Source organism: Sebastes fasciatus, chromosome 14, assembly GCF_043250625.1.
Source record: "Sebastes fasciatus isolate fSebFas1 chromosome 14, fSebFas1.pri, whole genome shotgun sequence".
NCBI classification, from domain to species: Eukaryota; Metazoa; Chordata; class Actinopteri; order Perciformes; family Sebastidae; genus Sebastes; species Sebastes fasciatus.
Window position 1 is genome coordinate 10,776,445 of NC_133808.1, and position 27,772 is coordinate 10,804,216.

Here is a 27,772-nt window from a genome sequence, read left to right on the forward strand (position 1 = left end):
TCCTTCTATACCCTGCTTTATGGTCTATTTGACTCTTAATGGGACCATAATTTACACAATGAAAATCATGATGTATTGAAGAAGACTTGAAACTAGGGATTGAGACAATAAACTCATGTTTACAATGAGAGTAGGCTCATTTTCACATAGACTTCTATTCAATGAGACTTTTTTTGCAACCAGAGGAGTCGCCCCCTGCTGGCTATTAGAGATAACACACGTTTAAGGCACTTCTGCTTTGCCTTCACTTTTTAGACCCGGAGGTTGCCCACTGGGCTGAATATATTTCTTTTTAAATCTGATGATGTATTTTCAAATGTTTTACAATGCCCTTACATGCATACTCATGTATTACCATTACAACACAATAACGAAAATAAGGAGAGCAAATGTAATGCATGCTCAGGGAACGCGTTTAAATCTCTGGGTGCCATTTGCTCCCATCAGTGCGGCTGATAGAGTCATTAGAGAGCTGCCGCGGCTCGGCTCTGGGGTCTCTCTCCTGTAAATGGCCCCGTTGGATGGGTGAACAACCTTCACGTGGCTCCGTGGCCTCAGAGCACTTCACTAAAGCTAATAGGTCATAGCTGCAGAGATGGGTGACAAAAAGCACGAGTGTTAACAATGGATAATGTGAGAATGGATCGCAGTTATCTAGCGCTTTCTCTGTCTCTCAATTCAAAAGTGTTTGACATTGCATCAAGTGAATTTCAAGTGTAAATCGCGTTGTGTTGTGTTTTTTTTTTTTTTTTTCTCTGACTGCAGCGACAGCAAGGTTTTGGAGTTTTTACATTATGACCTCCATGCTAATGGAGGGGCCTCTTCTTTATCTATTAGCGACTAACGTGATCACCCTTGGACAGCTGGAAAACCAAAAGTGCTGAAATCGTCTAAATGATGAGCTGAAGGATCTGTGGGTTTTTTGCATATCACGCCTCCTCCGTGGCTTTAAGAAAAAGGGTGAAAAAGGTCAGCTCAATATGCATATAATTTGGGGTTACATTGGAAGTTTGGGTTTTAAGCTTCTTGATGGAAGACAGCTATGAATAAATGTAATCTTTTCTCTCACATTTGGTCATTTGCTGAGGGCTAGGAAAAAAGTCTTTGTATGCGCTTTCACTATTAATACTCCTTATTACTGTTCCTTGAGGTCCATTGTCCCCCTGAAACACCCTAAATGATTGAGCAACATCGCTGATTTCTGGTATTTATTTACAGATTTATCACTGATTTTATCCAACGTACAATACTGTCACTGTCATGTTTTATGCCATCGGTTTGTTGTGGATGAACGAATGGGAAAAAAGTTTAGGCCACGCTGGAGAGAAGAACTTATTTGTTGAGCAAGGGAAAATACAACGAGACGAGGGCAGACTGTCAAAGGACCGAACGCCATTCATCTGCTAACCTGTTCAAGGTGTGCCTGGTTGATGTCCTCCTCCTTTGGTGGGGAACATATGTCCACAGCAGCTGTGCCACCGTGAATAGGCAGTGATTGTGTGCTAGCTAACTGCATTCCTGGGAGCCAGGCCAAGTCTGAGTGGAGTGAGCTGTCCCATTTTTGATACGAGCGTCTCCTACATTCCACCTGATTTACATGTCTCTTTTTTTTCCAAACAACTAGTGGCCGTTCACTCTGGCCAAAATAGCACGAGAGGATCTAATTTTTTTCTGACCAAAGATGCTGAAGAGGTGATCCTGAGACAGATAAAGAGCTAGAAGGCGTGCGACTTGAGCAGGTGTGTTACTGTATCTATCTTCCCTGTGACACAGTTTCCAACAGCTACAGCGCAGGTTCTGGTGGTGTGACTCTTCTTCTTCTAATGATGTATGATAGAAGTTTTGATACACGCTAGATTGTCCAGTCAGGGAAGGCTATTTCTGTTTGGCATAAATGAATGCAGAACATAAAAAATGGCTGTGTTTTTATATTCTATTTTTAGAACTTTTTCAGAAAGTTTCTGCAGGTCATCACCAGATAATAGGTGACAACGGTAGTACCTTACTGTAGCTATAACACTTACATGACTTTAAGGGACAGTGTGTAAAAATTGGGGGATCTATTGGCAGAAATGGAATATCATATTAATGAGTGTGTTTTCTTTAGTGTATAATCACCTGAAAATATGAATCGTTGAGTTTTTCGTTACCTTAGAATGAGCCGTTTGTATCTACATAAGGAGTGGGTCCATGGATGTATAAATAGAACTGGATACAGCGTTGGAGGCGGAGGCCCGTTCATTCCTATTAAAGTTGCTCAGTGGCACATAAAGCGAGAATGGTTTGACTGCCAAGTACCAAGTACCTGTATCATCCGGCGATCTTCGGCCTCCATTGGGCCCACAGAGCAGGCGCACTAGCGTTTTCCTTTAACTCTGCCTCCCAGTCCTCGGACTGGGGCTCATTTACATGAACGGAGGAAGAGAAATAACTCTGGATTCGGCCATCACTGCATTTTACAACTTTTAGGACCTAATGATTTAAATAAGGGCTATTCAAGTGTTCATACTGGGAAGTTGATTTACCTAAAAAAAAATTATCCCCTGACTTACGGATGACTCTCTCCCAATGTAAGTCTATGAGAAAAACATTTTTTTGGGCCCAATGGCATCAAGTGACGGACATGGAAGTTGTAATTCCACCGTTTGGCCACTACGAAAATTTGCTTCAAAGCCTGGCGCTCTTCCTGGGGGCTTGAGCGGGTCCTCCTGACGGAGCACCGCCATGTTTCTACAGTAGTCCAGAACGGACAAACCAAACACTGGCTCTAGATAGGACCATTTGCATTTTTGCATTGGCCACCACAGTTCTCCTACACGCTTGGCGCACGGGAAAAGTTTCAGTTGGTTGCAATCTGCAACCTCACCGCTAGGTGTCACCAGATCCGACACGCACTGCACCTTTAATGACCTCAAATAACAAGGCTAGTGTTAAGAACTTTGTCCTTGGCTGCAGTCATTATTTTTTTTATAAATATGGCATTCATCCTTCCTACAATAAACTCAAACACCTGTGATTGTTATCAGACACTTGCGCAGGAAACCAGGGAGCCTGTAAAGGCAATCTAAATGTAAACATTAAAAGGCCGTTGCGAAATGGAAATCTCATTTCTGCGTGGGCCGATGTCTGATCACAAACAAACAATAGACATCTGCAATATTTCTCCTGTCCTGTCACAGACCTCCATCCCACGAGGAACAAGGTCAACAGAAGCGCTCCGAACGGGACGGCGATCCCAAAATAACAATCCCAAAGCAGCACCAACAACCCCCCCCGTCTCTCTTAAACAACACAATCACGCAATCAAAGCCCGACTGCCTTTCCCTCATTGTTTAATTTCTGCTGGCTATCTTAGATATCTCTGCGGCTGTTCTTATCTTTGACCTTCAGCTTGTTGCTTTGTCGTCGCCCCCCCCCCCCCTCTCCACCCACCCACCTACCTGCTCCCACCCCCCACGCCAGTGTGCTGCGACCTTCAGAGGGGTGTCATTACTCCCTGACCCATTTGACGATCCCCTCATGTGGAATGTGCATATGCCGAATCGCTGCGGATCGGCACAGTATGGGGTGAGGTGAAGTACTTACAGAAATATGACTTGACACGCTTTATCAAATGGGGAAAGATGAAGACGAAACAGCTGCTGGTGCTGTCGTAAGCAATCTGGCCGTGATTGAATAAAAGTGTCAGGAAAAGGGCCGCTTGATGGTCTTTTGTTCTCCCCCATCCAGCTTGATGTTAGTTTGAGCTGTCAGGAGGGAATCACAGCTGGGTGATTTATCAATACTTGGAGTGACCTTGCAGCCACACTGCTGTGTATGTGTGTGTGAGGGAGAGTGTGTGTGTTTGTGCTCGTATCTGTGTGTGGCTCTCGCAGATTAAAAAGACACAAAGTGGAATATTTTCAAAATAGTTGGCACACATAGACAAAGACTTGGCTGGACTTGGTACAAAATTCTCTCTTCTCTTAGACACAGTAAGTGGATTGTTCTGCCAACACGATAAGGGTATTTTTCTCAACATCAGAGCGCTCAAAGTACCACCAGCAAATGTTTGGGAGTAGTGTGTGTCTCTTTTAACTAACGCTGCTTTTGAACAGGTTTTTTTTTCCTCTTAAATCGCTTTACTATTTTTTCCTTATACCTGTCCACGCCGGCTCTTCACCTCACTACTTTTCTTTGAGATGTACTTGGACAGCCTGTTTTCACAGCAGCCATTTGACTGTCTCTGTTGTGATTAAGCAGATGTTTTATTGCAGACTGGAACAGTCATTACTGCCATAAACCCATCTGTGGAATTGCTTTTTATGCAAATTTACAAAGCATCTGCATAAATAAAGTTCTAATTAATACCTTTCTGCAAACCTCTGCGCTCTTTGATTCCTAAGTGTTCTTAATTGTGTACGAGCAGGTAGAATGTATGAATCAATGCTGGCGGCATGAGAGGGTTTTGTTCTCCCATGTCCATTTTTTATTAGTAGAACTGCGAGTATATAACAAATAAATGTTGTTTGGCAATATTTTTACACATTTATAGATTTTTTTTAAAGCACACTGCTCAGCCTTTATTTAAAGATATAAGGTATATTTACACGTAATTAGATTTTGACAACCCAACATTGTTAATTATCGACAATCCTTTGATTAAGAATGAGCTCAAAGCGATTTCAATCAAGGATAACATTTATGTAAAGTTGCAGCGAGTAGCATTTTCTAGCTCCCGTTGTAGGTTACAAGGGAAATAAAACAAAATCTGCTGCTACCGGTTGATTGGGAACTACTGAAGAGTAAAGTTTCCCCGAGAACATTAAGGCTGCTTTATAGATCCCTTTGTTGTGAGGGTGCCAATGGAAGCTCATTAATTTCCCCAGGTTTTTAATGGGGAGTGTTGAACATGTGGTAAGAGTTGTCTTGGTGGGACCCTTATGAGTTGCACCTCCGCTGTTGAAGGGATGCCATGCTTTTTAATTGTAAAGATGTCCCTTTTGCTAAGTAATTGCGTGCATTTTATTGTTTGGAAAAATTTTGCAAGCCTATTTACTCAAGCAGCGTGATTGATTATTTATTTTAAAATTAGAATGTCACCTTTAATATGTCATGTCAGTCAGTTCTTTTTGCAGCTTTCCTCTTTTCTAACTGTAAAATAATGGTATAAATCATTTATTTCCTGCTTACATTCCCCTACGCTCATGATCCCTGCAAAGTATGTCATTATAATGAACCCAACTTACTTTGGAGTGGGTGTTCTTGTATACCAAAGTACAGTAAATCTAAAAAGCTAAAAGGCATTTAGAGTGAACTTGAACTTCCATTACCTTGTGAAATCAGAAGAAGAAAATACTTTTTTTGTGAATAAAGAAAGACTTTGTTTCATGATTAAAGGAGGCGTCTGAGCCATGAGTGAGGAGGAGGAGGAGGGGCTGCAGTCAGGGAGGTCAGGGGAAAATGAAGAAAGGCTTCAAAAAGTGTGTTGTGAAGGCAGCTGGGTTTCTCGGCGTTTAACTTTTATTTTGTGAGGGATTAAGCTGTTTCCAAAGCGATAGTTGATGTTACTTTCAAGTGCGAGTCAACAGATGATCTTAAGTCGATTCACTAGGTGGCAGTGTCACTTTTTAAACAAATCGGCACTTGAGTAGCACTGTGTTATACAATGTGTGGTCATGGTTATGGTTACGGCAACTGTATGTAGAAGTTGGTATCACTTTTGTTTAACTTGGTGAAAGCTTTCATGGTAACAAGTGCAAACACTCCCGATAGAGAAGAGTCTGCTGTCATCGACATTGCAACGCAGAGCCATGGATTTCTTATACAGCACAAAATACAAAACACAGGTTATGCTACACTCTCTCTCTCATCAGCTTGTGAGATCTAGCAACTTTTAGCATAATGAATTTAGCAGGGATGCCTTCTCTACACAGTCCATCAGGCCTGCCATCTCGGAGATTAAATTATGTCTGTAAGCATTAAAGCTTTGATGCCGTATTTGGGCGGCACGCATGCATCCATTTGCAAAATTCTATATAACAAAATTAAAAACATGGACACCTATGGAAAATGGCTTGGCACCAGCACTTAAACCCGACCACTCCAAACAGTCTGCTGACTAATGCATTTCTAATCATTTCTGTGATCAATGCTCGCTGCTGTGCAATAAGATTAATCAGCCATATGCAAAGCTAGGATCACCTTGAACAAGAGAAGAAGAAGAAAAGGGGAGATAAAAGGACTGGAAGAAAAGTGTCTTAGCCATTATGTATGTTAAGCACACTGTACAGAAATAAAGCACACCTGCATTATTGGCGTTTTTGCACGCCGTCGGTTTTGTGTGTGTGTGTGTGTGTTTGTGCGGCATTACGCCGCCGTGCTCCCCTCAGCTGTGCTTTGGCATCTGTGCGTGGCCATCTCGCTGCTGAATAGCTGCCTGATTATTCCAAATCTAAGGGAATATTCAAACAAGGCCCATAATGCATTCTTCCATATGATTCTCCAGAGCTGGGACAGCTGTTCGGCAGCTTTCAATGCCATGTTCAGAAAGGGACAGATTTCTCTCTGCTCAATTAATAGGCCCCATTAAAAATCAGGGGGAAAGTTTGACAAACGAAGCAGGGATTCAGTTATTCTAAGACAGAAGGCTCCAAAAATAACTATGTTATATAGCTGATCCATAGCTACAATTTAAAGGTGCAATTGATAACATTGATAACATTTAGCCACTAGATGCCATTTATCCATTTTTTCCACAATAAATGGCAACTTGATCACTGAAGACCCAGAGATAGCACATGATACCAATGTCGTTTTACTATTGGATCACAAGCCTTGTTAGAAGTGGGAACCGAACATCAGATATCTTCTACGGAGATGAACAAAACATTCATTTTTGACCCGTCAAAATTAGAGATGCACCAATCTCAGTTTTTCAGTCGCGATACAGATAGCGATACCTGGGCTTTGGGTATCGATCCGATACTGGTGTTTAATCAATAACTCAATAAGTTTCCTAACTTTGTAAAACAAAATGTAACAAATAAATACATAGATATAAACTTATTGAATTGTTATTTATTATTAAAATAATAAATCGGACGCCAGCAACTTGGCAAAAAAACTTGTTGTAAATGTTTTTAATGCAGCAACAAATTTGTCAAATTTAAACAGGAATCAAAATGTCAGTATATAATGTATATAGTATATAAACATAGAATGGAATTTAATAGATCGGCCCCATTGTCACTGATATCCGATCCAGCTATTTGAGTCAGTATCGGCCCAATATCCCAACCGGTATCGGTGCATCCCTAGTCAAAATTTATAAAATTATTAATTCACAATCATAATATATATATATTTATTTTTTTTGGAAAAGCCACACTTTTCTTTGGCACCTTTCTAAAGCTCTGTGGATGTAATTTAAAAAAAATATATTTTTCTACATAAAAATGTCATTGATATATCCTTCAATGTTTAACTTCATGATCAATGGCTGCACAGGATTTCAATGGCAAACTTGTATTGAAACCTGCTTTGTGTGTGTAAGCACACAAAGCCTGCACTATACTGAATGAGGAGTGTCGTTTACATTTCAAGACAATAACTGTCAGTAACTTTGTCACGAATGCAGTTGTCCACAATCAAACAGATTACAACCTGTAGGTCAATTTCACAAACCTGTCCAACAAAATGATAAAACTCTAACGACAAGAATTTGTCAGCTGTATCAGACGGGAGGAATTACTGGAGATCAGTGTGTCTTTGTTCGCTTCACTTTGGCCACACGGTGATCTGAGAATGCAGAGTTTCAACTGGCAGATGAATTCTTTCAGTCTGGCTCGCTCTCTCTCTCTCTCTCTCTCTCTCTCTCCAGAACAACGAGGAGGTTGTCTGTCCAAGGGCACACCTGTAAGGTGCAGGCCCTCGACAGGCTTCCCTCAGTGGCCTCTCCTGCTGTACTCAAAAAGGCAATTATTCCTCCCAGAAGATAGAGCACTGTCAACTTCAAACGGAGGACATTCTTTAGGCAGATTAGACTAAAATTATGTTTTATTATTTGGCCCCCGGAGAATGAATTGGACTCTATTTGGTCCGTCTTTGTGGTGAAATCCAAGACAGTTTAAATGGCGGAGGTATGTTTGGAGTCAGGCTAATACTCTGGTGTCTTTATGAAAGGGCAGCAGAGAGGATCAGATTAGAAAGGCGAACAGCGAGAGTCTTTCAGTGGCGGCTGTGCTATCATCTCCGTCTTCTTGTCCGTGCCTGTAGAGAGGTTAAATTAAATGGCTGTAATAAATGTTTTGGTCTTGCTGATGCGGTATGGCTGGCTATCAAACGAAAACAGTGTGGAGAAGCGGAGGCACGGTGGAAGATCAGAGAGAGGAACAAATGGAGGGTGGGAGAACTATGTCAGCACATTACCAACATTAGAAACGGACTTGTTTTCACTTAAACCTCAATTATAACGGTGGCTCCAGAAACAATTATATTGATGAATGCTTTCGAAGTTACTGTAATTAAATTATTCCATTTAATTAACGAATTATATTGAATTTCTCCCCAGAGGACGGCATTAGCCTCATCTGCTGTTTTACAAACAGGAGTACTCTAATGTTGCGTGTGCTATATGGAAATGATTACTAATGCCTAATGAAACTGTGTCAGATCAGATAAATGCTGCACAGAGTCAACAAGCCCGGCTTGTAACACAGCCAAACTTGAGACGAAATAATAAAGCCAAAGAAGAAATTATTGATTGCATTTTTTTTTTCAAGGGCAGGCTTTGTAAAGCTGACATCAAATAAATTATAATTCTGAGTGCCTACTCGGGGGTTTTAAAGAGAATACAGAGAGTCAAACAGAATATGTATTAAGCAAGCTTTTTAAAAGTAGCAATACATATGTCAACATTTGTATTTACTAAGAGAATAATCAGTGTTTTAAAATGAACTTGTATGTGTCATCAAGACAAAATCTTATTTGGAAAAATCCTAAATAAAAGTGTCAATTGACTGCATAAAAAGCCTCCCATTTCTGTTTCCACTCACTGACTATAGGAGGTAATTATACACGATATAAAGTGCAATGCATTAACAGTGTTAATTTGATGGTTCAGCAGTACAAAGCTATAGTACGTAAATGCATAAGTGAAGTTCCACTGCAGCTGACCATTGCCCTCTGGTGGGGGTGCCAAGCACCTGCTTGAAGATGGACTATATATAGAGCAGAAGATTTGTTTGTATTTCTTGAGTTACATTTAAGATTAATCACACACAAACAAAGATGAGATGGCTGCACACTATTAGTCATGAATCAATTTCAGTGACAAAACACATTAAAATAATTTGACCCTCTGTTTGAAAGTTATTTCACCCTTTCAAAATAAAAAAAAGCACACTGTGCGTATACAGTACAGTAGCTGTATGTGTTTATTGTCCTATCCCCTCTTGGCTTGGCCATATTAGTCCATGCGAGAGGAGAGAGGAGATGTGATGCTGTAAGCACATACCGGGCATTCTCTCTCCTCCGCCGTGCAGTTGTTGGGCATATTGTGAGGGTTTTAATGCGGGGGGGATATATGGAGGAGGGCTCGGCTCACATTCACTCTGCGCAGGAAGAGCCACGGCCAAGAATGACAGTTGCTCCTCTTGGAGCTGAGACATCCGTGGATTTAAATTGCACTCTGAAAGGTCAGCACATGACAAGCAATCAATCAGCTCCTAATTGGATGATCAGCAGTCATTTGAATTTTTTTTTACTGCATCATGAAAAATATGAATATGTGAGCATTTTATCACTCATTCTGGTAATATTAGGGCTTTGAATAATTTCAATTGTGTGGCATCTTTAATAATATCAATACAAAATAAATCAAGAAAAAACAAAACAATATCTAATAGGGGTGGGCGGGGGGGATCGATACAGCATAGTATCGCGATATTTCACGTGACGATATGGTATCGATACACAGAAATCAAGTATCTTATATTATACAAACTATTAATATTGCAAACACATGGACTCTAATACAAACAGTTCAGTTTATCAGGTGCATGATGCAACATTTATGACAGTGTTAGTCAGTCTGTCGGCTAAACTGACAATCCCATTTTGCTGCAATAAAGAAATTATGGAAATTATTGAAGTGAAAGTGAAAACTGTATCTCATTAGATAAAACAGATGTTGACACATCACAATATGCAGTTGAAAAAAGCTAATAAATCACAATATATAGTATCTTATCGCAATACTCAGCATATCGCAAGATGTTTGCAATAATATTGTATCGTGATGATATTGTATCGTGATATTATTGTATCGTGGGGCTTCTGGTGATTCCTATCCCTAATATCTAATTATAGTATGAATGACAAGTTATTTATAATGCATGTTTCAAAAACACGCCAAAGTGCTTTGCAGCAAAACAAAGAAATACAGTTGCTGAAGGTTAAAAAAAATAAGTCAAATTAAAATTATAGGAAGTAAAATAAGATCATTATTAAAAAATATATAACAAATTACAGTGAGTTACTCTAGGAGAAGGCCATAATATTTAAAAAAAAAAATGTTTTGAGTAGGGAGAACAGTTTCACAGCTGAGGAGCTGTGGGTGAATATGATTTTTCAATATTTTAGTTTCAATAGTTTTTTAAAAACATGTTTAGCTTTCACACGTGACCCGATCTAACCTCAGAGCTACTAATACACGTGTTCAGTCAAGCCTATTGTGGGTGCAGTTACAACATTTTAATAAGAGGACACAAACTGCCTGAAGAAAAACATGGATGGGAGTGGCAGTAAATGTCACATTAAAAAATCTTTTCTCACAATGAAATGCTGCATAGCCTTGTCCGCATCCGTGCCAACGTTTGTGGCATACCTGTGTTTCCAGTTCCAGCATGTTGTACTCTCTGGCACCATCATCAACATGGGGTAATACTTCATACACCTGTGTGGGAAAAAAACACAACCCTCCCTGACAAGTCAGTTCTGTTTTGTTAAGCTGAGGCATAAAGCTGCTGTCACTGTGATCTCGGGAGGCCTGGAGGTTGGATTACCTATTCTTTTTCATTGCTGAGCCAGATATCTAGAGTATATCCAAGGATGTAAAGAACAGAAAGAAAGGCAGATAAAAACATCACACGTCAAAGTTCTTACAAGGTCACGACAAAAGGTATGTAAAGAGTAAAAATAAGTACATGAATGCAGCATTTGCAGTTTTAGTTGGGTTTATGGTAGGGAAAGGTTCATGCGGGTTCAGTACTAGAGTGCTTCTGAAAGACTTGCAAGCAAGCACATCTGGCTGTAGATGTTTTGAATGCTGATGAATGTTTTTGGATACTTTAAGATTCTGTAATTTGTCTTCATTTTAAATTGTTATGTATGTTTTATGTCTGCAACCGTGTAACTGTGCTGCTGTCTATCTTGGCCAGGACACTCTTGAAAAATAGATTTTTAATCTCAATGAGTCTTTACTCCTGGTTAAATAAAGGTTAAATAAAATTAATAAGTACAGATCATCACTGCTGCTTGTAAGTAAGTGAGTGTGACACACGATGTGTTTGAGTGAAATGCTAAGCTATTTTGATGGAAACATCCACTCCCAGTATATGTGTGCAGGCTTCACTGCTGGCTCAGGAATGTTGGCATCAAGTATGCAGTCCTGACAGGCAGCTGCACTGCAGTGGCGTTTTTAACATGCCAGACCAGGACCCAAGCGTGCTGGAGGCTCTAAAGAAAATTAAAATAAAACTGCATCAAAAACTGATAGGAAAATGAACTCGACTCACTGTGGTGGCAGGTGCGACGCAGATAAATCATCAGTTTGAATTTATCCATATGGGTCTAAAAGGTCAAAAATGACTCAACCTTTGTGATTAAATCTGTACAATCTGCATTTAAAGCTGCAGTGGGTAATAATGGAGCAAATATGAATAAAAGAAGTTATTTTTATGAAACTGTCACTATATCCTGACAGTAGTGCATGAGACAGGTTATTTTTAAAAAAAAATCATGTGCCTCTGTGTCCTCCGGTGCTCCTAATGGCATCTGCAAGATTTCACAGACCGGAGGAAAACAACCAATCAGAGCCGAGCTGGATTCTGCCGTCCAGCTGCGTCTATGAGCAGCTGTCAATCACTTGCGAACTCCGGTCAAGCGGTCAAACTAGGCAGCGCTGATCAAATATGAATCAATATTCTGTTACTGTAATGCCTATTTCTCTCCTCAAATGTTTTCAGAAACATCTTGTAGTGTACTGTTTAGCTGTAAAATGAGAAAGTTTGTAATGCGACAGCCATGTTGAGATCAGTTAAGGAAATACCAAGCACCGCCCACCAGATTTTTTAAAGCCTGAAAACAGAGCCAAGAGGAGGTGCAGAAGTCTAGTTTTCTCTCAGAACACTTCAATTACAATATGCTGAAAACTGGGGTGGATTAATGCACAGGCTGGCCTATAGGCTGCAGCCTTGGGGCCCCATGTTTGCAAGGGCCCCAGATTGGCCAGATTATTTTTAATTATTTAAATGTAATTCAGAGAAAAAAAAACTTTACCCCTACTGGCCCATGAGAAACAAAAAAAAACTAAAAATTAAACAGCTGATTAGGTAGATGTGGGACCCATGAGGTTTTCAAATAACACGTCACTACTGGACAGAATAGTGGCAAAATATCAGAATGAAAATAAGATCACAGGAGCCCAAAATGAAAAATCCCTAAATCGACTAGATATTTCAAGGTTTAGATTAAAGTCTGTCTCAATGTGTGTGTGTCTGTATATGCACGCTTTTACACTAAATTACTCTTTTTCTGGTTACATTAAAGCATGATGAGTAAGGGTGGTGGGGGGCCCATACAGAGAGTATAGCCTATAGGGGCCCCTGACCACCTTAATTCGCCACTGGTTGAAAGATTATGGAATTTGTTTTTCCCAATGATGCCAAAAACATTCTGCCTACTGAAGCTTCAATCTTTTACTTTTCAAACCCTTCTGTCTTTGGCACCTATAATCACATGAGTCATATGACATTTAAAGAAGCCACTCAGCCTGTTTAACATGATCTGATTATTAAACCAATTATTCACTAAAGACTACACTCACTTTATTCTCAAGTCTGGGAATAAAAACTGCTGCTCTCATATGGACACACAAAACACTTGACACTTGCCTCTTTATCCTCAACGTTATTTCTTCAGCCATTTCACCTCACCATCACACACACACAGCATTCATTATTGCACTACTATACAGCTCGCCTGGTTGTCCTGTGTTTATTTTGTGCGTGTATCAGCCCCGCCCTGCATGCGGACGCGCTGATATCACGCAGTTGCGTAATTTGACAAGCCAGCGCAAAAAAAAATATAGGGAGAATAGAATGAACGTTTGACAGCTTGCCTTCGCTTTTGCTCGTGTACAGCTTTGAAACAAAAGAATACATATGCTTAATTTATTTGTGAAAGATTTCGGATAGTTTAGACCTGTGTGTGTGTTAGACCTCTGCTTTTATTTATGGCCGCCGCTGTGAGGAATCCTGTTTGGGGCGCTCCTGGGCAGGACGCGCAGCTTCTCCAGAAAGACACAGCAGACGGGCTGAGAGGAGGTGAAGATCGGGGACAAGTGCTCTGTAACACGAGGGATGCCATCCAGGGAACTTCCTCTTTCCATGATTATAATTTGGTAGGAGGGGATTGCATTTTATTTGTCTTTTGCATCTTGCAAAATCTCAGCGCGTCACGTTGTTGATCCAAATCCTGCTGGGTTGTTTTTTACGCAGAAATGTTGCTGATCAAAGCAAAAACAGGCTCATGTAAAGATGTATATATTGGATGCAGGCCTGCGTGTTTTTGTGCGTTATAATATCCACATCTCAGCACGTGACTGAGCTTCTTTTTATTGATGCTGACATTCAGGTTGAATCGCATGCATGCATGGGCTGTGTGGATGTGAAACCCATCGCTCCTCCTGAAACTTGTGAGGAGGAGGAGGAGGAGGAGGAGGAGGAGGAGGAGATGCATGGCGCTGCCTGCAGAGCAACTGGATGTTCTAATTTCAGCCATGTATTTCCAAACAGCTTAAGCTGCTGCTGGAGCGCTTCAGAAGGGCGTCTGCTGCTCTGCTGCTGCTTGTAAAGGGAGGGAGGGAGGGAGGGAGGGGGGGGTGGTGTCTTTTTGATGTGGCAGTGTGTGCAGGCCCCAAATGCATCCCAACATTGATTCATTCACACTTGTTATTATTATTGTGAGTCTTGCGGTGCTCCTGCATCAGTGGAGAAGAGTTCTAGTTCTGGTTTTGCATTGCATTTTTGGGGGCATTTTAGTTATTATTTTTCTAGGAAGAACAACAGAAGACTCCTGAGGCGTTCAGGGTCAATCCTAGTGCTTATATCAAGTGTTGAAGGATCTTATAGGCTACATTAAAGCTTCAGTAGGCAGAATGTTTTTGGCATCATTGGGCACAAATTCCATAATAACCTTTCAGCATATTGTAATTCAAGTGTTCGGAGAGATAACTAGACTTCTGCACCTCCTCGTGGCTCTGTTTTCAGGCTTTAAAAAATGTGAGAGAAATCGGGAGACTTTGGCCAATCACAGGTCATTTCTGTTCCTATTGAGCGTTCCTATTGGCTGTGCTCCGGCTGGTGGGCGGTGCTTGGTTTTTCCTCAACTGGTCTCAACATGGCTGCCGGGTCACAAACTTTCAAATTTTACAGCTAAACACTACACTACTGGGTATTTCTGGGATCATTTGAAATAGGCATTACAGTAAGAGAATATTGATTCATATTTGATCAATGCTGCCTAGTTTGACCGTTTAACCGGAGTTCCAGAGTGATCGACAGCTGCTCAGAGACGGCAGGCTCCAGCTCGGCTCTGATTCGTTGTTTTCCTCCGGTCTGTGAAATCTTGTAGATGCCATTAGGAGCACTGGAGGACACAGAGGCACATGATTTTTTTTTAGATTACCGGTCTCATGCACTACTGTCAGGATATAGTGACTGTTTTATAAAAATTACTTTTTTTTAATCATATTTGCTCCATTTCTACCCACTGCAGCTTTAATAACACACATGAGAGCCTGAATCAATTCGATGATGCCATTGCATTTGGATTAACACACATTTCTTTCTCTTTTTGTTTTCCAGGGTCAATCAGAGATGGACAGCTACCTGCCTTCACACCAACAGGACATGGTAAATCCCAAAATGTTTTGCAGGAACACGGGGACTCTGATGCCAGAGCCGCCATTCGCCGAGGACTTTGCCTCCCCGTACAGCGTCAACATGAGCCTGCTCCTTCCTGACGTCACGTACCTGCATCCAGGTCTCTGCAGGACTATGAGACAGATCAAAACAGAGCCATCGCACTCCCTGATGCACCCCGCTTGTCAGGGCAACGGAGCGTCAACGACGCTCCCAGAGTACCAGGGTGTTTACAGTACAGCCGACATGGCTGGTGGTAAATTTTACATCAAACAGGAAGTGCCAGATTTCCAGGACGTCCCCCTGTTTCAGCTTTTGAACTCTGACTTGGAGCAGCTCGTTCACGGGTCGCAGCTGAACTCCATGGCCCCGTTAAGTCTTCCCATTGGGAACGTCCACGTAGGCCCGGCGCAGAATTCTGCTAAACCCACAAGCGGTCCTCAGAATGAATGTTTTCTGTTCAATCGACACTTGGGCCATCAGCAGAGACCGACCTATTTGCCGCCCTCTCCGCCAAACTCTGACCCCCCGAGTCCAGGCAGGGGGAAGGAGCTCCTTCACAATCTGTCCCCGCCTCCCTCCTACGAAGCCAGCATCGCCTCTAAGTTAACTTTTCAGACCCATAATGCCGCTGATCCAGGACAGACTTCTTCTAGAGCAGCTCCAATTCAGAGCCCAGACCAGAATTCCAATGTTGGATTAGTCCAAAGCCCAGGTCCTGCGCCAATCCAGCGTTCAAGCCTGACGCCAGTCCAGACAACACCAGGCGTCGGCCCGCTGTCTCCGGTGTTGGCCCAGTCGGCTTCTGCTAAGTACAACAGAAGGAATAATCCTGATCTGGAGAGACGGCGAATTCACCACTGTGATGTTCCAGGTGAGACTTCTGCCCAACAACAGTAAAGTTTAATTTAGAGTTTTGCAAAACTCAAATCCAAGCACAGTATACTGATCTTAATGAACTTTTTTTTCCCTTTAGGGTGCAGGAAAGTATACACCAAGTCTTCTCATTTAAAAGCCCATCTACGGACCCACACAGGTAAAAAATGTTTGGAGTTGCACTTCTTATTTCGGGGCGAAAGCGGCGATGTTGCCAGGCAGAAAAATGCCCTTGGCATGCAGATGCATTCTGTCTGCTGACAGACCTGGCCCACATCTCACTGCTGTCAGATCACATAAACCCTGCAGCTCTCATAAAGGGGGGCAGGGAAAAAAGACAGGACACGCTGTGATTTATGGCTCACAGTTGAGGCGCTTTCTTGTCATCGAAACTCATTTGATAGTCATTAGAGTTAGAAGTAGTCCATACTTGATGTTATTTATCGAGGGAATCCAAATATGTGCTGTCCGTCTGCTTCATTTTGCTTCTTTTTTTTGTTTGTGTGCTGAAGGAGAGAAGCCGTACGAGTGCTCCTGGGAGGGATGTGAGTGGCGCTTCGCCCGCTCCGACGAGCTGACTCGCCATTTCAGGAAACACACCGGGGTGAAGCCTTTCCATTGCGGTGTGTGTAGCCGCTGTTTCTCCCGCTCCGATCACCTGGCCCTCCACATGAAGAGACACCAGAGCTAGAAACCCTCCTCTCTAAATCAAGCCAATTTATTTTTATTTTTCACTAAACACGGACAAAGAACCGGCACTCACATATCAGCAAACAAACAAATTAAAAACTGTGTGGAGACAGTCATAGCAGTGCTGGACCCCACAAGTAATTGTTTCTTTTATTGTAAAAAAGATTAACTGTTGCCTTATTTTATTCTCACACGTATGCCCCAATATTAGGGGACATTTGCAAAGATGTCAAAAATCATTAGCCAAATGTAATAATGAAATAATATCAAACCTTTCTTTTCATTCGATTCTGTCGCACTGCAAAGTACATAAACAACTTCAAATATCAACATTTTTATTTTCAAGTTTTTCATTGTAAAGATGGTGTAATGTGTCATTTATTTAATTAACTTAAATAGCAAACTGCCACACTGTAAGTGCAGATATAGTATTGCTCTTAACTGGAAGGTCATGTTGTTTTAGCCAGGAGGTCAAAGGATTGATTGTGTGTGTATAGTATAGAAAGTAACAGCAGTTAGTTAAAGTTGTGCGTAAACAAGTCGTGGATTTACTAAAAGACACAGTAGGAGAAATAGATACTGGGATGAGCGCTGTTTGCCAGCCGGGTGGGGAGTGCAGCGCTTACAGCGTGACTTTAACACTGCCAGATTTATGGGTTACTTTGCCACCGAGGATAACTCAAAACAAAATCTATATTTACTCACGACACTGAAATGAAAGGAAGATAATGGGTGTGAGATATTAATCACATTCATTTGGACAGCATTATGAATGTTCTATATCTATGCCCCCCCCCTATATTGTAACACAGATATCGTCATTACAGAAATTGTTAAATGTCTCTCCGGCAGGTGCAGACATAAATCCAAATGGTGCATTTTGGATTTCAGTGGACACTGCGTGATTTTTATTTAATTATGGAAAAGGTTTAACTTATTATTTTATGGGCTTGTTAACTTCAACCACGTAACAATTTCTAATTTTACACTAAAGACGGTAAAGTGCTCAAAGAAAATTTACAACACCTTTGAGTACATGACATTTCAGCAGCAGGTCAGAGTTATTTTCTTTCTCCTGGAAGCTGTTACGACGGACAAATTCCGTCTCGTTCATCTAGACTTTGTTTTGGTCGCCAGTTGTGGGTCTGAACGTTGGGTATCTCATAACAGGATTATCATATTACTGATGATTTGTCTTCATAAGTGGTTTCAAAGTGATGTCGGTGAGCTTTTTTTTTTTTTACTTAGACTGAGCACCTGCCAGTTTGAACATCTGTGTAAGCTTTTGGTTTCTTTGACTGCGATCCACATATTCAAACACCTTTTAAGTGCCTTTAACTGCTTTTTTTTTTTTGTTGGACGAATGAAATACAAAGCTGCCCCGTTGGGACAAATGTTCTTTCATCAGGTACTCTACTCTGCTTAAATGATTCTGTGTGTTGGCTGCCCCTCCTTATTTCCACACTATAGCAATCTCTATTTATGACCAAGGTTCTTTATAATTTGATTCAGGTTGAACAAAAATCTCTATAATTTGTTAAGATGTATATATTTTGTATCTGCTGTTTAAGGATAAAATCCATCGATTGTCTTCGGGTGTATAAAGATTTTAAACTTTTTTTTTTTAATTACAGAGATTTAATTTTTTAGTTTTTTTTTTGCAAAGTCTAAGAAGGATCAAATTGTAGAATATTGTTACAGTCGACACTGTCTTCACTTTCTCCAGCCAATAGTAGCTCAGCGGAGTGTGAGCCAGTGAATTATTGCAATACTTTTAAAATAAATATATTACACACAAATATTTTGACATGGAAGGTGTAACAATATTTTGTGTCATAGCTTCATAACATGAAGATGTAGCTTAAATTGATTTAAAAAAAGAAAATGAAGCCATGTGACCCTCGCAGTAAAAATAAAACTTTTGTGTTGAATATTTCTTTTTGAATGTCTGGTTTTTTAAATAATGTTAAAAATGAAAATTTTAGCAGTTTTCCCCTCAACATTATCTATATTTTTTTACATATAACTTTTTTGAAACACAGTAAGCTTTTAGATTATAGATGACTACAGTGATGTTATTCTTTTGTTTAAGTTATTTTCAGGTGTCACACCTTTACAGCATTATATTATATCCATCTGTACACCACAGCGTATTGTTATGTCGTGTTGTTATCAGTAGGATATGGAAAAATAGATTTCGCAATGTTTATCTTTTTGTTTCTTTACAATGTTTGCATTTTGTATGAAAATAGCATGGATGTATGAATTATGCCACAATGTAGACAAAGATTTGAACATATTTTAAAGTTACAGCAACATGTTGAATGCCATGAATCGATTAACTCAAAACTGTGTATAAATGCTACTGAAGGTGGACTGCTAGAAAACCACAGAGAACAGAACAGATACTTATGTGGAACATTTACAAAATTTGACAGATGTTGTTTTCGCAATTTGTAACAAATCTACTCCACTACTGTTATTCTTCCTCCACATGTCCCGGAGTTCGATCGTCTTTGTCTGTTCGAGATCATTTTGTTCTTTGTGTAACAGCAACACGTGATTTGGCTTCGGAGCTTATTCAGGGACACACCCTTTATACACTTGATCTTATTAACAATTCTGTGCAATCCAAACTAAACAAGATGACTTCTTGTTTTGTTTTGTAATCGTTGGAAATCATTGACATGAGTCATAGCAGAGGTGCTGACAGAGAGAGTCTGTATGAACCAGAGAATTTGTCTGAGCTTGTCCTGGGTACAGAGGGAGCTCCCTGTGGATATTGTTATAGTATCACTCTTATTTACTTATGTTCTTCACTTTGCTCGTACGGTATAGCCTGCACACAGTATAGGTGTCCTGTGAGTGATAAATCACGCATGTGATATACTGCACACCTAAATGCTAAGCGGAGTGGGAATTGAATCCTTGTTATTGTAATCATCTGAATCCTCTGCTGGCTGACAGAAACATTCATCCAGATCCAGTTATAATAGAGTGCCGTACAGGATGTACTGTGCCAACCTGTTCTCAGAAACTGTATTCACTACACGACATGCTTAAAACATACCACGTCCTAAAATACCACTCTCTGCTGCTATGAGATGATAACAAAGCAATATGATATTACACAGAAGGTACGGGACGTTTTACTGGGATGTTTAAATAATATGAGTGAGGATTTTCAGGTACAAAAGACTTTTTTTTATCACCATGTCTATAATGCATTATAAACGTACTTATAATGCTGTATAATCCGCTTATAGCACTTTATAATCATAGTTACAAGCAGTCATAAATATTCATTATGCTTTATAACGATAATCACAACACACTAAAAAAGCATTTCATAATGACTTATTAGGTCACTTATAACACTCACTGACATTGTTTTTGCAAGGATCATCGTGTATTATAATTGCTACAGTTGTAATACATTATTACATTACATTATATACATTATAACAGTGATTATAATGCATTATAAAAATAATGTATTGTATTGCAACTATGGGAAATATAAACTATGATACATGGAAAAAAAAAGTCAGTGAGTGACCAGCAATTATGAAGTTTTATGATCCTTGACCTTATAAGTCATTATAAATTGTTTATAATGTGTTATGATCAGTGTTATAAAGCATTATGAATATTTATGAGTGTGTATAACTATTATTATACGGTAGATTTTGACACATTATAACTATGTTTAAAAAGCAATATAGACATGGACGTCATAGAAAGTGTTACTGATATATATATACACTACATACACTATACAAAGATGTTCTCCTCTTGTTGTAGTGATCAGATGTCCTGTACTCTGTGTACAAGCTACTGTACTGTACATCATCTATAATTTAAAATGTCTTATACCAAGATTAGGTTTCTGAATGCCAGAGAATGTGAGTACAGTACTCAGATGTCGAAGCGACACCGAAACCGCATACCATCCATCTCAGTCACAGATAGCAGCTAGCTCCATACCAGTGTGTTACATACAAAATGCAACTTTATTAACCTTCATGCCTCCATTCATATTAATATACATGTATATGTTTGAACTTATTTTAATTTCACAGCTCCATCCATATGAAAAATACAGAGAAAAAGGCAAAACACTGACTGAATACTTAAACAACTCTTGGAGAAAAGAAAAGCGAAGAAAAAAAAAAAAAGGACACCTGTTCTTGAAGTTTTGAAAAATATCAGGATTAAAAATTTCTTTTACAGATGTGGAATTCCATGAGCAGAATCTCCCTTTTGAAGTGATGCTGAGCAATATCACAATTTTTATTTAATTTTTTTTTTACGGTAAGAATGAAAAGATTTGAATATATTTACACTACACTCACTTTACATAAATACAGGAACAACGATTACTGTACGTAATATCAGCAAACTTGAAACATAGGCATTGGCTTCACTACTTAAATTCTCAAAACCCAGGAAATCAAAAGCAGATGTTACACAGAAAGTAAAATAGATATTGAACTGATAGAGAAGTGTAAGATCAGTATTCATTGACAAAGGCGTCGCTCTACAGCCGGGATCCCAGCCACAAGATTCCTCATTATCTTCCGTGTTGAATTCATGTGATGAAGCTGAAACATCAAGAGGCCTCAGTAACTCAGTTCTGTTCCCCTCGGAGGAAGTGACTTATTGCAAGCAAAAGTAATAACGCGAGCTATAAACAGCCTGGGAAAGTGTTATGGGAGGATGCTGCATTTGACACAATGGCGTAAGGCTCAGTGCGAAAAGAAAGTTAAACATTAAAGGTCCGACTTGCATAATGTTGTCTGTGCTTTTTTTTTTTTTTATTTCAAAATTGATGGTTTCCCATTGGATATTTATTAATTTGAGCACACAAATCCAAACTCTGCACAGAGCAGTTGATATTACAAGTTTGCAATATGAGGCACTATTCATTATTATTGCATAACTTTGACCCTGGTTACCGTTACAAAATTATGCTTTAAAATGAGGAAAGAGATGCTGAGGGGAAATATAACACACCCTGTCCTGTGGAGACACATGTTCAAGTCTAATTGAGTCGAGCGGTGTAGTAAGGCATGCAACGTCATACACTGAATACCAGAGTACACGTGTTGTTGATATGTGCTTGATCAATAGAATTTCTTGTCCGGGTATATAGCAAAATAGCAACACAGGGAATCGAGTACCTTAATACGGTCAATGTATATAAATAATTTGTTGATTATAGCAAACACTGGTTCAGCCTTGGGAATATAAATGATTTGATCATGAACTTATTTAACCACAAACCAAAGAAAGCAAACTGTTCTATAACATCACATAATGATCATTTACATGATGGATACCATTAGCCCCATTTCACTGTATATCAAATTAGATAAATTACAGTCTCTGAAAAAAAGACTTTACATGTATAAATGTATTTCCTGCATCTACTAATCAAAAGCCCTATTTTTCCAATGTATATACAGGCTGTAGAACTTTGTAATAATCTTCACTATCACATATATTACAACATTTCAAAAGATCCTTTTTACAGAAGAAGAAAGAGTTATATGCAAAGATGAAGTGCCCCTCGATAATAAAATGTTCTTATACATTATATGGAGGATAAAATATGATGATGATTATTTTGTTTATAAATTGACATCTGAAATAAAATAATTTGAAAAATCATACTAATAAACAAACAAGGTGCTGATATGCTTTTTGCCAAAAAAAAAATTGATAATACAACTGGGCATAATGACATGTGCGCAAAACAATATACATAAATTATGATAACATACATTACCATGACATCAAATGGGTGTCACAAACATTGGGTGCATGTGTGGAAATGACTTCCTGGATTTGGCTACTTTACTGAAAAGTGAGGATTTCGATGCAAAGTGTGCAGGTGTGTGTGTGTGTTATATGTGCTTGAGTGTGCATTATCTGTGTGAGTGTGTGTCTGTGTGTGTGTTGGCCTGTATTACTCATGGGGCCTAACCTGTTTACTCACATTGTGGGGACTCGCCTTCCTTTTGGGGACAAAATGCACATAACGTACGTCCCATAGTGTAAATTGTTACATTTTAGGACGAAGACTTGGTTTAAGGTTAAATATAGATTAAAGTTAGGATTAGGGTTAGGATTAGGCATGTAGCAGTTAGAGTTAGGGTTAGGGTCTACAGGACATGAATGTAAGTCAATGTCCTCTAAAGTGATGGAAACAGGACTGTGTGTGTGTGTGTGTGTGTGTGTGTGGTTTTCAAGGTGCTATTATCAAAAAAGGTTGCCATTTGTTTTTACTGGCTGCGATCCAATAAATGCATTTAGCAGCACTATCAAATAATATGGGATGGCCTGATGCTCTGAGTTTATGTCTGCAGGTTTTAACAGCATGAAGACTATTGGAAATACTTGCAAAACTACCTCTTAATATGACTATAAAAATGTACTTTTTTGATTCAATTTCCTGATTAAGGTTAAGTGATGTTCTCTAAGAGATAAGATATTCCTGCCAGGGACTGCATATATAAATGTAGTCTTACTGTACATACCAAATGTATTCATATGTATGCATTTTTAATATATATGTATTTATTATATGCGATTCCTCCATTTTTCATTTTATATAGCCAAATCTCAGGTAAATCAGATAACATATATCTGGTCTGAGGTGAGAACATTTCAAGTGACTTTCTGTATTTCAGACAAACAAAATAAAAAAAAATAAAATGATTCAGAGTAACTCCCTAACTGAGACACATCAGATTAGAGCCTTGTTCTGGAGCTACGAACCAATCAAACAGAGGGAGTCGCGGTACCGAGTGAGGAGTTGGCCCAGTTAGAAACTTCTCCTCCGATATTGACATCAGCAAACCGAACAAAGAGGAGGTTGGCGTTCCCTCTCATCACTTTGTTCAGTATGTATTGCTCTTCTGTATTGTACATCAGGTAGCACACTATCCCTGTAACACTGCAGCCGATGCCAGTTTCAGCTTAATGGTCAAGTGCCGCTGTGCAAAAACCACAACGCGAGTTCCTTTCACTGTCAAAACCCAGCTGAGAAAAACAGAGCTGAATAATAATAATAAAAAGAAAACAGATCAATCGGGAACAGAATGAAAGCATGAGTCTGTAAGGTGCCTCTATTTTTTTTCACATACTGGAAATCTCCTCTGATTGTTTCAAAGTTCACTGTACATGAGGGGTTGTATTTTTCAAACATAAGCAATAAGCAGGCATTAAAAAAAAAAAAAGAAGCAAGATTCAATTAACAAAACGTTGTCATACTGAAAGTATATTTATCCTTTAAGATTGCACTTTACGGATTGCTAATCACAGCACAAATTCCACCAAAAATGTTTTTTTTTAAGAGGCTCAACATAAAGAATAGCACTGATGACATTTGGGGTTGTCCAGCCCTGTGAGTTGGGTCATAAACGGTGTGCTGGTGTGATGATATTTATGCGTGTCCAGTTTTCATTGTTTGAAATAAAATCTGTGAATATTCTGTAAAAATGGACGTGTTGATGAGGTTGATTCATTCAGGTTGTTGAATTAATGTCCTGTTTGCTGGTAATGAGACAGGTGAAAGTCCAGCCCTCTTTGAGCTCCTTTATACGGGATGAACAGCAGGCTCCAGCAGGTAAAGGAAACCATCCGTGATGAAACGGCGTCCTCTGCTGGTCACAAATTAGACTCACAGGGAGGCACGGCGCAACAATACTGCCTGTAACTCCAACTAGGCCCAAGTCCTTTCCTGTGATCCAATCCAGGCCTAACTTCTTCTTCTTCTTTCTGCTCACACGGGAAATCCATTCCATGCATTGGGGTCTTTCACATTATGAGTGCTGGAAAAGCAGCCATTTGAACAATAATGAAAAGAAAGATACCAAAAAAGAGACCGTTGCGATTGCATTATATATATATTTTTTTGTCCAAATAAAGAGTGCGAGTTCATCTTTAAAAATCAAGGTGAAACATTTACAAACAGTGCTGTAAAAGACAGTTCCCTATTAGACTCCAAAGAATAACAATAACAGATCCTGCCGTCCATTCCTTCCAACCCAAAGAGGATCCAGAAGTGACCCTGTTTTGTGCTCCACAAGCTCTGTGCACGTCTCCATCTTCTCTCCTTACGACAGATGAGAGTGTATGTGTGTAAGTGTGTGTGCGTTAATGTGTGTGTGTGTGTGTGTGTGTGTGTGTGTGTGTGTGTGTGTCAGTGTATGAGTGTGCGTCCAGGCCAGCTGAAAAACATTCATAGGGAGATCCCGCTCCCCCGGCTGCCTATCTGTTTGTGTGTGTCTGTTCCGTTGATCTCTCTCTCTCCATCCTCTGCATCTCTTTATCTCTCTCCGTCTGATTCACACCAGCATGTGTCTCCGTCGGTGCAGGGCCAAGTGGTCAGATCTGGAGAAGCTGCGGTCACAGTCTGCACACTTGAAGGGCTTTACCCCTGTGTGTTTTCTGTAATGCCTCGTCAGCTCATCGGAGCGGGCGAACTTCCACGTGCAGCCGTCCCAGGTGCATTTGTATGGCTTTTCCCCTGCAGAGGAAGGCACGGTCAGTAGCTTGTAAGGTCACATGTTCAGCACTGTTACCCAGCTAGTGGCCATACTTTGGCCTTGATGCTTTATTAATGATGATATGTCTCCCAAAAACTTGGTAACTTTCTATATATAATGGAATATAAGTATAGCTAAGTGCCTTTATAGCATATTATCTTACGTCGCCTTTGGTCTCCAAAAAGTTGCACTCAAACACGCCGCAAAGACTAAATCCGACGGCCAACTACCACGTACGTTCTGCGTCTGCGTGATAGGAAATAAATCTCCCTACCACCTGGTCGCGGAAGTCTGTATTTGTCATTCAAACAGGGAAACCGGAAGACTGAGAACTGCGGATATACAAGCTGTTGTTATGAAACTAACATGAAATAAAGCGGTGCCGACCATTTTCACACTTCATCATTCGTTGACGTTACTTGTTGGCTTGCTTTCTTCACGTCCGTTTCTCTTCTCGTGCACTGACTCATTTAAGTTGAACTGCCAATCATAGTGATTGCTCTCACTGACGGGCGCCGCCGCCGATTCAACATGCTGAATCGGCTGAAAAAACTCTGACACGGGCAGACTAGAGCCAACGATGCGGGACACACTGCAAAAACTAGGCCGACGGACGCTCACCGACGGCCCCAAACTGTCCGACGGTCGACCGACGGCTTGGTGTGTCAGGGCCTCGGCAAACATTTTGGTGTTTTCTCTTTTTTTTGGTGCAAAAAAAAAGCAATGACTTTACAGGTGGTACAACAATGATACAAACAGGGAGAAATACCCAAGAAAAGACTAAGAAAACAAGGTTTTTTCTCATTTTTGTTTAGTGCGAACAAAAGAAAAATGCATAATTCCCAATTTTGTGCCAATGTACCACCAAGTTCATCAGGGAACAGAATAGGCAATTCTCAACGGTCCTCAGTTAAGCCAAACACTGTATTACATCCTGTCAACTACAACAGTTACAAAGGTGATCATGATGTGACACATCAACACGTGATATATATAATATATATAATAGTGTTAGACAGGAAGCTGTGTAATTGACAGACATTCATGCTTGTTGTATTTTCTGATGTCATGGCCAAAAATGGGTTGACATCCACTTTAAAAATCTGTGACGTATCAATATACATCTTTTACTTAAAGCAGACAATGAGCCGTCAGGAAGTTAGGCCATAACCACAGTCTCCCTCAACTGTGGTGACAGAAACTGAGATTCTTTGCCCTTCATAATATGACCAAACATAATGCCTTATGACTGCTGTTATAAGACATCACAATGCATTATTAAATATGTTCAGCAACTCCTATAAAACATTATACAAGTGTTTTAAATGCGTTATGCACTATAGATACATATATAATGCTTTATAGATAGAGACTTAAAGCTCCATTATGTAGGATTTGGCAGCATCTAGCTGTGAGGTTGCAGATTGCAACCAACTGAAACTTGTAGGAAGCCAAGAAGTACGGTGGCCAACACGAAAACACTAATGGTCTTATCTAGCGTCAGTGTTTGGTTTGTCCGTTCTGGGCAACTTTTTTCACGGTCTCAGTTTTGAGTCTAGTCTTAAGGACAGTTTATGGATATCTTGAACTTGTTTTGGTTTTGTGGTCTGGCTGGTTTTCAAGATTGACCTTTGTCTTCTACTCAAGCTAAATGAAAAATAATGTAAATTTATTGATGTTTAGTCCAATTGAAACCAATGTGTGAACATGTCTACATACATCTATGCACAGATTAGTCATTTTACAGGTATTGATTAGAAGGATGCTGAAAGATGCAGGCACAGAACATTTACAGTAGGATTACATCTACCATATGCCAAATTTGACTTGATTTTTAACTATTTATTTCCACATTTAGAATAAATTATGCACACTTCATTGTCTTTTTCAAATTGCTCTGGCCTTGATCTTGATTTGGCGTTACCCTTTGACCTTTTCCAGATTAAAATGTCACTTTATCTTTTAAAGGGACTGTGTTACATATTTGCAAAGCCCATGGCATTGGCTAACACAAATAAGAGTGTGACTTTCTGAGCATTTAAAGGTCATTACTGGACAACATAATAAAATAAAATCGAAGCATTTAAACATTCATACTGAGACCTACTGACCTGTATGCGTCCTCCGGTGTGCTTTTAAATGGGAGCTTTTGGTGTACACCTTATTGCAGCCCTCAAAGTCACATCTGTGAATTCTTCTCTTTTTGGAATCGGGTGACTCTGACCTCCGGGGGCGCCGTATGCTGTCAATACTGAACGGGGACATGGAACTGCAACGAGAGAATAAAGATCAACATAAAACCATTATTAGACTGTGACGATGACGATGATGTATGTAGTGTATTCATCCTGAAAAAGAGGCAACGTAAAGCATACTCAAAACAGTATTCATATTTTCAAAAAACGTTGATTTTTGAATGTGGACACTATTCTCACACATTTCAATGCACAAAGGGAATTGAGGAAC

At 39.8% G+C, this 27,772-nt stretch overlaps 2 protein-coding genes across 5 annotated transcripts in view; one reads left to right on the top strand and one right to left on the bottom strand.

The window, feature by feature from the left end:
• Positions 1–11,018: 11,018 nt before the first annotated feature.
• On the top strand, positions 11,019–18,684 carry klf5b (Kruppel like factor 5b). Of its 2 annotated transcripts, none has more exons than XM_074658691.1 (4): positions 11,019–11,161; positions 15,129–16,059; positions 16,162–16,221; positions 16,574–18,684. In XM_074658691.1, exons 2-4 carry the CDS (start codon positions 15,141–15,143, stop codon positions 16,750–16,752), a joined length of 1,158 nt encoding a protein of 385 aa, XP_074514792.1. In that variant the 5' UTR covers positions 11,019–11,161; positions 15,129–15,140; the 3' UTR covers positions 16,753–18,684. The 2 variants fall into 2 exon arrangements, with proteins under 2 accessions (XP_074514792.1, XP_074514791.1); XM_074658690.1 differs by lacking the exon at positions 11,019–11,161 and adding an exon at positions 13,305–13,663.
• A 2,057-nt stretch (positions 18,685–20,741) lies between these two features.
• Positions 20,742–27,772, bottom strand: part of klf12b (Kruppel like factor 12b) — a 46,060-nt gene continuing 39,029 nt past the window's right edge. For all 3 annotated transcript variants that reach the window (XM_074658695.1, XM_074658693.1, XM_074658694.1), the window contains exons 5-6: positions 27,418–27,575; positions 20,742–25,287 (exon numbers count right to left, since the gene is read on the bottom strand). In XM_074658695.1, coding sequence (XP_074514796.1) covers positions 25,106–25,287; positions 27,418–27,575 — 340 coding nt within the window. In that variant the 3' untranslated portion in view covers positions 20,742–25,105. The remainder of the gene's footprint in view (positions 25,288–27,417; positions 27,576–27,772) is intronic.